This window comes from Melanerpes formicivorus, unplaced genomic scaffold (assembly GCF_026170545.1).
Source record: "Melanerpes formicivorus ecotype bairdi unplaced genomic scaffold, bMelFor1.0.p_v2 SCAF_1, whole genome shotgun sequence".
NCBI lineage: Eukaryota > Metazoa > Chordata > Aves > Piciformes > Picidae > Melanerpes > Melanerpes formicivorus.
Window position 1 is genome coordinate 25,411,963 of NW_027142353.1, and position 14,701 is coordinate 25,426,663.

At 44.2% G+C, this 14,701-nt stretch overlaps 1 protein-coding gene and 1 long non-coding RNA gene across 3 annotated transcripts in view; one reads left to right on the forward strand and one right to left on the reverse strand.

Moving 5' to 3' along the window:
* SH3RF3 (SH3 domain containing ring finger 3) overlaps window positions 1–5,503 on the reverse strand; it is a 297,393-nt gene extending 291,890 nt beyond the window's left edge. The window contains exon 1 of the mRNA XM_068137394.1: window positions 5,108–5,503. Within this exon, the coding sequence (XP_067993495.1) occupies window positions 5,108–5,503 (396 nt within the window). The remainder of the gene's footprint in view (window positions 1–5,107) is intronic.
* Window positions 5,504–6,024: 521 nt separating this feature from the next.
* On the forward strand, window positions 6,025–10,741 carry LOC137459130 (uncharacterized). 2 transcript variants are annotated; one of them, XR_010992587.1, is made up of 3 exons: window positions 6,025–6,676; window positions 7,928–8,912; window positions 9,560–10,741. It is a non-coding gene; the product is annotated as an uncharacterized lncRNA (long non-coding RNA). The 2 variants fall into 2 exon arrangements; XR_010992407.1 differs by lacking the exon at window positions 6,025–6,676 and having other exon boundaries at window positions 7,213–8,181; window positions 8,810–8,912.
* Window positions 10,742–14,701: the final 3,960 nt, after the last annotated feature.

The window sequence follows — 14,701 nt, forward strand, 5'->3', positions numbered from 1 at the left end:
CAGAGACTTTGACATGCAAAATAACAGCTCTGCTTGGATGGCTTTGCAAAGTTCAGGCACTGGCCAGCTGAACAGCAGCATCAGAAGCAAACATATCAGAGAGAAAGAACAAAAGTAAGGTAAATCCATGGGTTTATGCATGCTGTGCACCACTGACAAGAATGGCACTCCTATCTGTGCCAATCTGATCATTAAAAAGCCAAGCTGAAGAGTTTCCTCTGACCAAGACAAAGTGTGTTCCCTACACAACCCACTGTTGCTCACAACAGATCTAAATGCATATAAATGCCAGACTCCATCTATTTCCTCTTGCATAACTCAGGGTGGGATCTTTACCCATTGGTCAACAATGTATCCAACAAGGAAATGTGGAAAAATTACTGAAACATCAACTCCACACTCAATCCACCCTAAACCTCAAAAAACTTACAGGTGTGTAGGATAAGGAAGGACTCAAAGAATGACTCAATGTCTCTTTTGGAGAATTTCTACCAACAGAGCCTAGACAGCAAATTAATGCTGCTCCATCTGTTTGCAAAACTCCTGGGAAGCCAAGAGTAGCAACCTTTCCCCTGGGATAGCAAATGGCAGCCTCTCACCCCAAAATGGTGAAATCACTCCACAAAGCTGATACATCAGAGAAGCTTCCAATGCAACACAGCACAGCACAGCCCATCCATCACTTCACTCAAGTACACTGACACATGATTTTCCTTAAGTGCACATCATACTCTCTACCATTACCTATACACACGTCTGGTAACACACCACATGCCTATCTATCACTTCAGCCATGTTCTCTCTTCTGGGAAAAACAAGAGACATGTTTTATTTCTTTTTTTAGGTTGTTTTTTATTTTTTCCAGGCAAATGTTGCTCTCAGTTTGTATTGCAACCAACAAGTCCTGCACCTGGAGTGGGAGATGCCTGATTTGGGAGGAAATTACTAAAGACTTGCATGCATTTAGCTGGCTATTAGATCTTGAGAATTCCTGAAAAATTTCTAAGTGATAAACTGCAGTAATTGCAAAAAAAAAAAAAACCACAAAAAAAACCAAACCAAAAAAACCCAACCAAACCACAAAACCACCACAAACAAACAAACAAAAGCAACACAGCCTTCACACTCAGTGAAGGCAGCAGATTTACCATAATGCCTCAACAATCTATGGGAGCCATTTACTTTGACAGAACATGAATTCCCCAAGCGGTTCGACAGTGGCAATGGAAACAGAGGAGCCAATAAATTATAACCTTGTGTGTAATGCATCTACCATTATAAACCACTCTTAGCCTCCTGCTTTATCCCCTTGGGGGGCCACTCTAACAGTTGCTGGGTTTCCTTTCCGCTATTCTTCCAGTGTGCTCTTTTCAGTAGTTTGGACTCTTTTATAATGTCTAATACCATGCTCTATATTTATATAGCACCTTTAACATAAACAACCCAAAATATGCAACACCTTTTAGAAACAGATGGGGTTTACAGGCTGAGATAGAGGTACTGGGAGGCATATACTACTCTGTAAATCAATAGAACCCCAAACATTTTAGGCATATTTTAGTACGTAAACACTCCGCTTTCAGATCTCTCATACAGAAGATGTATACCACATATCTGAAAACACCTACAATACTTTGAAAGAGTTTCTGAAAAATGGTCTTGTACAACTTCAGGAGCAGCCCCAGTGTCAGTTTATCCCTAGCCCACCCCTTCTCACACATTCAGCACTCTGGATAGACCAAGCCAGCAGGAGAAGAAGAAAGAACAGATAAACAAATACAAGACTCCCAGAATTTTGCCAAAGTTAATTTAGCACCATTTGTTGATTTCAGAAAATCCCATCTATGTAAAGAATTCCTCGAAGTATAAGATCTAGAAGCAAAACACAGGCATAATAGTGACATGGAAGCTGGCCCTGCTCTGTCTTCTAAGGTTAATTAAAACTCTCAGAGAAACAGATCCACAGTGTGACTCTAACATATCGGTCCAAGGATATGAGCAACTCTGAAGTCTGACAGAAGTGACCTTGGCTCTCTGCCATTACCTTTCACAACTAGCATTTTCCTGTCTCACCAAAATAGCCCATAATGGTATATCCCATTTTATATAGCACATTACCTAAAATGAAAGGTACTAATTAGTAAAAGTGTAATTTGCATTTATGCCCCAGGCAGCAAATCTATAACAATTTCTGAAATTTAATACATTTTTAAATGTGTCTATCTTAAGGAATCACTTCAGCTTTCTCCAAGAGAACAAAGCTATCAAAGACCAACATTAAGACCAAAAGGGATGCAGTTCTGCTCTTCACTATCAGTCTGAAAAAGCTTCATTCTAGGTTGGTTTGTACCATCTATCGTTTAGTACAGAGAGAGGTCCCGTTCTCTTGTCTCTAGGAGAGCTCGGCAATCAGCTGCATCAGCAGCTCCAAGAAGGATTATTCTCCCCTGCTGCTTTTTTTAAAAACAGATTAGTTCAGACTTTCTTTCACTGTAATGAACCTTGTAAGGATCAAGCATATTGCATTGATTTCCAGGATAAAATTGTTGCAGTCAGTCAAAAGGCCAAGCAAACAGTTTCACGGAACCACACTCCGAGAGCAGACCTACTGCCCTAGAATCACTCATTAGCTCCAGCAAGGGCGGGGGGTGGGGGAAATGCAGTTGTTAACTATAAAAGCCTGTCTCCATTTAGCACATATCTGGGGCTAAACTACAGCAGTTACTCTGTCACCCCATGACTCCTCCCCAGCAGAGGAGGGGAATCAGGGAAAGGAAAGAAGACCCACAGGCTGAAATGAAAACGGATTTAACGAAATAACCTAAATAATAGCAGTGCCAATATGAAAGTTATACTCAGCCAAACAAGAGTGTTGTAGTCACAATTTCCAGGAAGGCACTCCTAAAGAGCAGGAAACATGTGAGGAGAAAGCAAAGCAAGAAAACCAAACAAGAGCCTCCGTTCCCCTTAGCAAACATCCTCCTGGTATGGGATACACCTGTGAGCCGACTCAAGTCAGCTGTCCCAGCTGACTCAGAACTGCTAATGGCCTGCAGGTCATGGCTGGCCTGTGGTTCTGTCCCAGCAAAACACAGAGAAAGCCAAAAAGTGATTTTCAGGTTGTGTAATTTTGCTTTCTATGAAATTCAGATAGGTAACAACCTACGCAGAAATGGACAACTGAACAGAAGATGCTCACTGAAATCCTATTCAAAGCCAGAAGATGACAGAATGTGATGTGTTTTTATTTACTATATGATATCTGCAACAGTGGCTAGGGAAGTAACACCTTAAAAATCTGCCAATTTATGTTTTTAAAAAAATGAAAATTAAACCACTTTAAAATTTGCATAAATATATAAATTTATTCTCAAGTAGCTTTCCCTGTCAAGCATTTCCTTACATGCACAACCCCCGTAGTATCATAGCTTGACTGGGATTTAAAGATACAGAAACCAGAGATTGTCTTCTTGCTGGATGCTCACAAAAGCTTGGTCAGGGTGCAAGAGCCTGCCTCTGCAACACACATCCTGCAAGTGCAACAAGCCTCCCACTCAGACCCCATCTCCTGTAAGAGATTGCTCTCTGGACATCAAACCAGACCGTGAGAATATTGTATTTTAAACTACCTGATGAATGCAAACTTCCCTTCTTGTAATGGTGAAACTGAAGATGACAGGACCTTTCTGATATGACAAAGCCACAACCCTAAGTCCATTTGAAAAAGTAAATAAGAAAAAGAGGGCAGAATCCCATTGCGTTTTTATTTCTTTAGCTTTTGACAAATCACTATTAAATACCTGAAGATCAGCGATGTCTACATCTCAGTAACAAAGGATCTACCCTTCCAGAAATACTGCCAATCATATTACACTTCAGAGTCCAAAACTTAATTTCATGGAACAATGTATGGCATTTGCCATCATTTCCTGTAGGCAAAGCTTCAAAAAGCCTGTACAAGTCTATTCATTTTTTATTCAGGAAACAAACAAAAAACCCACCACCAAATTAATTGCAATTAATTCAAACATTTAGGATAGAAATACAACTTCACAAAGGATCTCTGAATTGACCTTTCCAAATCAAAAGCCTATACACTGAACTACAGCTCAAGCAGATTTTATGAAAGAACAAAGACAATTAAATAAACCCACTATGTATATTGCATTAGCAAAAAGATGAAGGTGACAGTCTTCAGAGCATCTCCATACTAAAATCTCCTAAAGAAATCCTACAGTAAATTTTCTCATACCGAATTATACGATACACAGAGCACTGGGAGGAATTGATCTTGTCCCCTCTCAGTCAGTCACTGAAACCCTTGCCATTGATTTTAAAGGGAGCAAGATCAGGCACTCGACTGCAGTGTTAAAATAAATAAATGCCTATGTTGCAGTACTCCCCTTCAATAAATCACATCTTACACATAAAAATCATACGACGTTCCCTTGGGAGGGGAAACTTCAGCTTCAAACCCTACTCAATTCTGTCTGTCACGAGGACTCTGTGTGGCAGCAATGGCACTTTGTTGTGCCCCGAGAAGGGAGGTGAAAACTCGGGGGTAAGCCGAAAGTGCCGGATACCAGACTCGTCGAGTATATTTAACGACTTATTCTGGCAGGCAGCACGGCAACGGAGCCAATTCCTGCCTGCACCTGACAGGCACCTGGCAGCGGCCGGCACGCCGAATAAAAGCACGTTCAGGGCACTTCAGGGTTCGTAACATCGAGAGCCAAGTCCCGCTCTCCTGCACTCGGGGTTGCTTCGGGGCCCTTCGGTGCTGCGGCTGGCAGACAAACCGGTACGAACCCCCGCCGGGGGTCCCGGCGTAGCCCCGACCCCTCCTGTTGCCCGCGACCACCCGGAGTACTTAAGAACATCCTCTCCCTAGTCTCCTTCCTTTACATTACTAGAGTCGACCGTTACAGCTGGCCGAACGACCAGTGCGTGCGTAACCCGCCAGCAGGACAACCCCTGCTACCCTGCGGGACGGGACGTCCCGCCGGCAAACTGGGACGGCCCGACGTCCTGCGGAGACGCGCACACGCCCGTCCACGCTCCTCCGGCCTCGCCGGCGGCCCCCACCCGCCCCCAGTCCGGCACCCACCTTTCCCAGCAGAGCGCTGCGGCTGGCGGCCGCCAGCTCTCGCAGGCTGGCAGCGGCCGAGGCGGCGGCGGCGGCGACGGCGCTGGGGGCGGCGGCGGGCTGGGGGTACGCGGGAGCCGCGGCGCTGGGGCTGCCGCTGGCGCCCCCGGCGGCGCGGGGCCGCTGTCGGATGCCGTCCAAGAGGCGGACGAGGAGGATGTTGGCGGGCAGCTCGTCCACGCCGCAGCCCACCAGGATGCGGCACTCGGGGCAGCGCAGCTCGTGGCGAGAGCTGACGATGCTCTCCAGGCAGCGCCGGCAGAAGGTGTGCTGGCACGGCAGCACCTTGGCCGTGGTGTCCAGCCGCTCCAGGCACACGGAGCATTCCAGCAGGTCCAACAGCGACGACTCGTCCATCGTCGCCGCCGCCGGCTCCCGCTCCGCCGCCGCTCCGCCGCCGCTCCGCCGCCCCCTCGCCTCCGCCTCCGCCCCCGCCCCGCTGCCGCCTCCTCCGCCTCCCCTCCGCGGGGCAGCGCAGGGCCCCGATGCCCCTAGGGCCGCCACGGCCGGTGGCGGAGGGGGGCAGTCGGCGGAGGCGCGGCGGGTGGCATCGGGAGTACGCGGGGAGCCGGCGGCGGGGCTGCGCCCGGCGGTGGGGCGCGGCGACCTCGGGGGCTGCCTGGGAAGCGCTGCCCGGCGCCGTGCGGCGCAGCGGTGATGCCAGCGGCGCTGAGCGGAGCGGTCCTGGAGGAGGGCAGCTGCCTGCCCGCGCCTCCTCTCCACTGCCCGGCACAGCTCGGCACGACGCGCCTCCGTAGCTGCGGCGGGGCCCAGCGCGGCCCGGCGAGCCGCCCGCCGCGCCTCCGCGCGGGGCGGGGAGCGACGGGGAGCCCTGGGGGGGCGCCCGCAGCACAGCTGCCGCCCCGCGGGCGGGCCCCGCCGCCTCTCCATGGCTCCCTGTAACCCGACCCGGCAGGTTTCGCCGCCCGCCTTCCTCCGCCGCGGCTCCCTCTTCCTCCTCCTTACGGAGGCTGCCGGACGGGCCGTGCGGCCGTACGCTGCCAGAGGCAGGAGGAGGGGACCCCCCCACACACCTCGGGGAAGCCAAGGACACCCAGGCGAGGGTGTGTGGGAGCCCCTGTAGCCCGGCCGGGGCTTCACTCCCCGAGGGGAGCGGAGGTCGCGTTGCTGGCCGGCCAGGAAAGGGGTTCACGGGCACAAGCTGCTCCTCCCGGGCGCAGCGGCTGCCCGGGGACCGGGAGCAGGACCCCGGACTCTCGCCGCCGCCCGGCCCCGTCATCCTTGGCGACGCGGCGCCTCCTGGCGGACGCGGCGAAATAAGACCCCACTGCATCGCTAGTGCTCCCCGGCGCTTCGGCACGTCCCCGGTCGTACTGAAATCGCCACTGGAAGGTGGAAAGAAGAGCGAACGTCGCACCTTTTCTCCCTGCCGGGTGTCCTGAGCTCCAGTCCGCTTCCCGCCCTGGTGCGGTCCTCTCTCCACCCGGTTCCTGCGTCCGGGATGCAGCATCAGGACTGTGCCCGGGGTCCCGTGTAAACTGGTGTTCGAGGCACAGATGGAAGGAGCAGGTCAGAGTTTCACATTCATTGGGTGTACTAACCACCGGAGATTTTTTAAAAACCGCTATGCAAACACTTGCCCATGTAGAATATGAGCCTCAGGAGAAGCCCCATTCTTCTAATAAATGTTTCTTTCAAAAAATCCCCCTTTGGCTAATATTTATCCATGAGTACAATTAAAGGCCCTGTTTAAGCCAGGCATTACAACTAAAATGCATCATCGTGTTGTCAAAAAGAATTTTCGCTTGTGGTCCATCTCCTAGCCAATGCTTTCATCTGTACCTGTGCCCACACTGTAACAGCACTTCTAGATTTCAGGATTGTATCCAAGGACTTGTAGAAGCCCTCCTGTTCCTCTCTCGTGATAACTTTACAACTGACTTTTTTTAAGAGTTGTCTCAGGAAGGCTGCACAAAATTTGTCTGCTTTATGACTCTGCAATTAACTTCTGATGTCTACAGCAAGATGACCTAGTTGTGATAAAGGTAATCTAGGCGCTGTGTAGGAAAATCTAAATTTCAATGTGCAAAAAGTCATGAGCCTCTTACTGCTCCTGTGTTACTCTAGCATAGAAGGAGTAAGTGTAAAGCTAAAGAAAAGCTCCCGATGCAGAGCGCAGGTCATCATTTGTTGCTGAGTAATGTACAGTAATCTAACTTGTGTCCTTGCAGAAAGAAACACCAAACTCAACACTTTTAAACTACAAATAATACTACTGCTTGCAGAAATGTGAAATACAATATCAAGGACTTGGGCTTTCTATAGAGTAAGATTGTTAATTTAAGAAAAAGGAGTAATGGAGAACCTTTAAGGATAAAAGGCATTGCTTCAGCAAGGAGATGGAAATACTGGGAAATCTGTAATGAAATGCATAATCATTTTAGCACCTCAGATTGCTTCCTTCAGAGGTGAAAACTTAAATACCACTGTCAAAACATAAGAGCCAAAAGCACTCTGTTACACAATAGTGTAAATCTAGTAACTACAAGGGTGCTTTTCATCCATCCTTCCTTCAGGTTGCTCCAGGGCTTTCAGCCAAACCAATCTGTTACCAGATCTTTCAGAGTCACCCAGTTTCATATCCTCAAACTATGAAAAGCTCTCTTGGAGAACCAGCATCAAAAAATGATGAAAGGGTCACTTGATATTGGATCAGCTTTAAAATGTGCAGATGTGCAAAACATTTACTATTCAGTAGAAGAAATTGGTGACACGCTTAGAGTCTTCTGTAATCGACCTGTAAATCACCCTCTTGGACAGGAGCTAGTTGCTGTCATGGAGAAGCAGTGGCAAAGCTACAGCAGATCCCTGCAATGGGCAGGAGGATAGGGAGCTCTTGAATCACAGTAGAGGAGTGCACATGAGGGACAAAGCTCCAAAGGGACACTGAAGAGAATGGAGGAAATGAGGAACCAGAGGAGGGCACAGAAAAGCAAACAGGAGAAGAAAAAGTGGTGAGAAGAAAGAAAGGGAGACAAGAATTTTAAACAGGAAAGATTGATACAGAAATTACGGTAAGGGTCTAGAGACATGCAAAAGCACACTTCTTTGAAATGGAGGGAGAGACTTGTGAGTTGGGCTTCAACTATAAAAAACGTCTCCTGAGTGTTTGAAGAGCCTTTGATGTCAAATGAAGCATTTTCATGCTTAAAAGTTTAGCGTGTGTTTATGTGCTTCCCTGTGCTTGTTCCTGAACAAGGGTTAGGCCAGGCCTGAAGGAAATGAAAGAAAAAAAGTCATCACACATACTTTTTGCCAAAGAGACTGTGGGAAATATTATATTAAATATTAACAAATTAAATACTCAGATTATTACCTTTGGAAATAGGAAAAAGATTAAACTCTCAGAAGATTGAGATAAAACACACAGAAAGGAAAAGAAAGAAATAGAGAAGATGCAGTGGGTTTTGGGTTACTTTAAAGAAGTGTGGATTTTATAATTTCCCTGTCTCAGCTGCCAAAACATCAATCTTCAGATGGTAAGTGTGAAGAGATTATTTGTGAACTAATTAGGTAATGTGATTAACATGGTTCTTAAGCAGAGGTGCTGTTTTACATAGAGGGGCAAAGCTGCACATTTTTGCTGTACATCCCTTGGTAAGGGTGTTTGAGGAGACAGCTGACAAGCAACTCATGTTTCAGGCCACGGAAGCAACTTCATTCCCATGGTGAATGAAATAAATTATTCTTGATGCATTAACTTTGAAAAGAGAAAGAGACTCAACAAGGCAAAACACTCTTGCAGGTGAGTGGAGTGATATTGAAGCATTCCAAGACTGCATTTGTACCTGTCCTTAAATTATAATAAAGTACTAGGTATTGCTTAGTGTCTCGATTAAGAAAAAAACACACTATTTAAAACCTGTTCTGCTTTTCGTTTTCTTTTTCCCTCATGGTCTTTCTTGCTCTTCAGAACAGGAGAGACTGACAGGTTTTACTGTCTATATCTCTATCCCTGTTGATTTCAAAGGCATTTTGTGGGGATAGTATGTAGACCTTACACTTTCAGCTTTGCTTTCATATATCTGCATGCTGCTCTTGAAAATAGCTTACTTGTTTCCAATCTTCTACCAAATGGGATCCAATTATGTTGAAATTGTTCTCCATCCTTGCTTGTATGCCTGCTTTACTTACAAGGGTCTGCAGCACAATAACTATTCAGTTTGCACAGCTAGGGAACACTTGCCTGCTAAAGAACAATGAGTAGCTCTTATTTATATGATTCTCTCCAAACCTGTGAAGCAGTATAAGAATGGTAAGCATTATTATTTTAGAATGAATCAATGTAATTAACTTGCAGAAGAATGCACAGCAGTCTATTTTTACTGTTGTGGTTTGTCTATGTTTAAATGATCGAGTTATTGTTACATTACTTGCTTTATTTACTTTCAGATTCAGAAAATTAAGGCGTTGTTGGACTTCAGAAGTGAATGATCTTAACACTAAGCAGAGGGAAGGTATAACTAGCAAAAAAATACCAAATGGATTTCAGACCATGGGAATATTTCTGCAAAATGGACAAGACCGATGATGGGATATTCTGTTTGTTCATTTCACTGGAGCTGAGATCTTTGATCAAGATCTATCTATCTACATAAACATTCCCCTCCAGTGTAGAAGGGTAGAGATAGCTCTGCAAGACAGGCAGTTCTTACACATGGAGAAGGTAACCTCTCTGTTGCCTGTCAAAAGACAGATTGTAGAGAATCAGTGGCTGAAAATCCTTATAGAAGCTACAGCAGGACCCCCACACCCAAAGTATATTTGCTAGATCTGTGGTAAGAGCTGCACAGCAGACAATGCCTGCCTTGTCCATGTCCACAGCATTAAAAAAAAAACCCAAAAACATGGTAAAGCTTGTCACATAAACTGTGGTGGCTTGATAGGAGGCCATACTGAGACTGGTTACAATACTTGTCCTGGCAACATCTGTGATGGCCTACCCTTGCATCAAGGGTATACCAGACAGTGTATCTGAGATCCCTCGTATAAGGCAGACATAGAAAACCCATTCAGTTGGACTTTGGATTTTTTTAAATGTCAGTTTAAAAGACTGGTTTAGGAGGATATATTCCTTAAATTTCTCGAGAACATTTTAAAACTGAAGAGAAAGCCTTTGCTCACTTTGTGTTTAACCACAGCATAGAAACCAGGAAAGAAAGAAAGAAGGGCATCCAAATACCCCTGCCATCTCCTTACATGCATGTTGATCATTTTGGTCGCAGGTCAGAAAGATGTGTATTTAACAGTGCAGTGAAATGACAGCAGATGCTCAGGCAGGCTCTGCAGCTGCCATGCCTTATCCTCTCCTCAACAGCCCTGTACAGTCAATAGTGTCTCTTCATGAGACATCCAGACAAAAAATAACCCTGAAAAAATGCAAATTATTTTGATCATAAAAATAACTGATAAATGCTAATACTGTGTACTTTAGGAAAAATGACTGCATTGAATTGTGCTTTTGTTTTCATAAACTTGTGAATTAAAATGGCACTTTCTCTGAGAATACATGGTGTCTGTGCCCAGGAAGAAGGGAGTGGCGGGTGGAAGGTATTTTTAAGATTTGGTTTTATTTCTCATTATCCTACTCTGATTTCATTGATAATAAAATAAACTCATTTTCACTAAGAAGAGTCTGCTTAGTGTGATCTAGTGTGAGGTGTCCCTGCCCATGGCAGGGGGGTTGGAAATGGATGATGTTTGAGGTCCCTTCCAACCCTGACAATTCTGTGATTTTGTTTTGCCCATGGTAATAATTGGTGAGTGATCTCCCCATCCTTATCTCAGCCTGTGAGCCTTTATATTTTCATTCTCCTATCCATCTGACCAGAACAGCGATAGAGTGGCTTAGGTGAACACCTAGCATCCAGACAGGTTCAATCCAACACTCTTCTTGTGGTGTTTCACTGAGATAAGACTACAGACACACCTGAGCAGCCAGCAAAGCAGCACAGCTGCAGTATGGCCACATTGCTAGCAGTGGCCCACACATGGCATCACAGTTATTTCTCCATTATGATTTTCTTGTCACAACTGTGAGAAGACAAACTATCTCATCATTGTCCTACCACTAATGAAATGCTGTCCACATCCACTTGTTTTAGAGAAATCCATTGCAAGGAGTAAGAAGAGATTGCTATTGTTAATCTATGCATTTCTAATTGAGGTTTTTAAGAGTTTAAAATTGGCTGAATTTGTCTTGTGTTGAAGTTGGCTTTAAATGTCCAGTTCCAGTAAACTTGGTGCTTGGCATTTGAATTTCTCTGCTGTGTGCCATCATAAGAATTGAACTATGTTCAGCTGAAGATGGTTAATATCTCCAGTTTTAGTTAGGGTTACTCAGTAACTCTAGTTACAGTAGCCAACCAACAAACCTGGTTTGCCTGGAGCTCTGGTTTTTTTTCTCCTCTTGTGCATATCTACCCAGTGCCCAGTAGATAGGCACAGCAGTTGTGTTTCTGTCCCCAGGACAATGGTGATGCCAGGGTGGCTGATTCTCACTTCTGCAAGGCAAAATTCTAGGTTATCCCCTCCCCAGCACAGCCTGAACTGTTGTGTAATCAGTGTTTTCCTTAGCAGACAACACGGCATGTTCAGTTAATCGATGCCTGATAAAGTTAACAAGCCATCTGCAGCTAAATCACTAAAGAAATACTGTGTATTGTAAAATTCTTCATTTCCTTATCATGCTTCTGACTTAATAAATGTAGGGTTTATTTCAAAGAAGAATTAACTTTTCTTGTGTGTGGTTCAGGAATAACTTTGATTTTTATTTGTAAAAGTTTGGAAGAATGAGAATTAATTACCATGTAAGAGAGAACATGGGTACATTCATTCAGCATTGACTTCTTTAAATTGAAGAGGGAAAACAGCAGCCAACAATGCTGCTGAAGTAAATGTTTAATGCAGCACAATGTTGTAATTTTCTCTATAATGAGGTGTACCACCTCTAGGAACAAAATGGGTACTATTTCTCCAGACAGGCATGTCTTTGGAAACATAAAGACTCTATGCGCATCTTCATACTTTCAAGCTACAGACAATACAGGCAGGGAATAACTCAATAGCCTTTATTAATATTCAAACAAGCAGCTGCCAACACTTCATCCCAGGACGAGCTGAAGCTCCTTACATAGCTTTTACTACTGTAATAGTTGGGTTCACTGGCAGTAGATTGGAAAACATGCAATACTAATCAACTCTCCCTGCTTCTGTTAGCCTACCACTTAATCCTTCCTAAAGTGAAAAACATTTACTACATATGCAATACAACGCTCCCAAGAGGCTTCAGGTTCAAAAGAGACATTTCAATTTTGTTTCTTAGCAACATACATCCAATAAGAGTGAAACACTATACAAACTGTAATATATTTGTGCTGTTTTAATCTATAGTGCAGTATTTTACCGTGGCTGAGGAAGTGCCCTGCTACAGGTTCTTTATGATATCTCTTGTAATGAGACATAGCATTTTTTGTTTTCCCCTGCTAAATTACCTGCTGCAGAATATATTTCTGAAGACGCTGTAATGTATTCATGAATAATAAATAAAGAGGTACGTTTTGCTCTAATAAGGGCATGCTTGAGAGGATTATAATGTGGTCCATTACACAGGAAGAGATCTTTTGATGTTTCATTCAATATCAGCATTTGGGCATCTTGCGAGGACTTGATTTCTAGAATGAGTATCAGCCAGCTTCCAGTCTGGGACCAAAATTTTTGTAAAACTTATTTCTTGGGAGGACAGTAGGCATGGCCTAATATTGTCTTCTCCCTCCAGTGGCTGCCTTGATGTCACCAAAACCAGTTTTGTGGTTCCTCAACTTTAATGTCACATTGAGGAAGAAGAGGAGGCAGTCAGGTCTCCAAAGACACATAGAGAAATATGTCCTACAGAGGAGCTTTCCAAATTTCACTCAGTGCAGGTATAACTCTTCACCTCCCCAGTGCCTGCAAAGAGTACTAGAAAATATGGTATTTAGCTTCTTCCTATGCTTTTAATCCTTGTATATAGTTATCTTTAAAATTCAGAAATTACTCATCTCTAGAAAAAAAATGTAGCACTTGTATTCTGTAAGTGCCTGTTAATAACAGTTCCAGCACATGAACACTGCATTTTCAATAGGCAAATATTAGAAAGGTGGAAATGACAACATTCCCTCTGTAAAGAAGTGCCTTCTTGTTATTTAATGCAGTATGCGAGATAAAAGAAAATAGCATAAATGGTGTCCTGCCTTTCATCAGCTTGTAAACACCTGATTCAAGAAATACTGCAACATTTCCTGTTCACCATCATTTTCCTTCCCAGGGAAGCTTATGCCTCAATCCTCATCATGCTGATGTTAAACTTCATTTTCCCTATTTAGATACTTCTACAGATTGACTTCTGTTCTCTAGCAGTGTGATCTAAAGAAATCAGTCTGACATATTTGGGGAAAAATGGTTTGAGAGGAGGCCCATAAGTATCTAATACCATAGACAGAACGTAGTTATATGAATTATTTAACACTGAATGTGCTGCAGAAAACAATACCACACAGAAACACCAGGTGGAACTAGGAGGAGAAAAAAGAAGGAAAAAAAAAATCCCTCTTTATAGTTTGACAAGTTTTCTGAAGAAATACTTGTTCTAAATGCAGTCATGGTAGAAAAAAATTTACTCACATTTCTCTAATTATCAGCTTCTCTGGTTGCATACAAAATTTAACAGGCTGATTGTCTCTTTAAAGCAAAGAAGCAAAAAATCTACTCAGAAATAATGAATATGAGAACTCAGTCTAATATGATAACCCAGCCTGACACCTCCCTTTGCATGCAAAATTTGGTGGCAAGGTGGTTTCCTACTTGCACTGGGCTCTAATTACCTGGGTTTTTTTAAAGAAAACCTAAATACTTTGTAGCTCTTGCTGAGGTCAGCTGAAAGTTGTAGTTGCTGCCTGCCTTTGTAAATGAGGTTATAAAAGTCAACAAACTTCATCAAAATAGCAGAGGAAATGAATCACATGGTGAAAGGGTACAATTTGTCTTGTGGAAATTGTTAATTCAGATGACTTGGACCATCTCAATAGCATGAAAGAAGGAGGGTTTTCCCTACTAAAGACCAGTGCATTGCAAGTCCCTGGGGTTAATAGCTAGCCCCTTATTTGCTCTTAAACCCTTAATAGGAACTCACCCTCAACTGTAATGTAATGCAATGCTGTCTACACATTTTACAGATGGCAAAGAGCCAGAGATAATCCTGAAGTGAAGTTCTGGAGCAACCTCTGCTTTTTGCCTTGCAGAGAGTTATCATAGGAGGAGGTCCTTTGTGGTGGTAGCTCCAAATCATCCCTGTCCTCCATAAACAGAAGGGGTGCATATCCACCTCCATACTGAGAAATTACACAAAGAAGTATTTCAGATTTTCTGTCTTTAGATTTTCCTTCTACAGGAAACACGTTGCAAGATCCTGAGATTTGTAGGATACAAGAAACAGGGGAAAAAAAGAATCTTTCTCTGCTGTTCATGTGCCCTATGCCTATTTTTATACCTTCACAT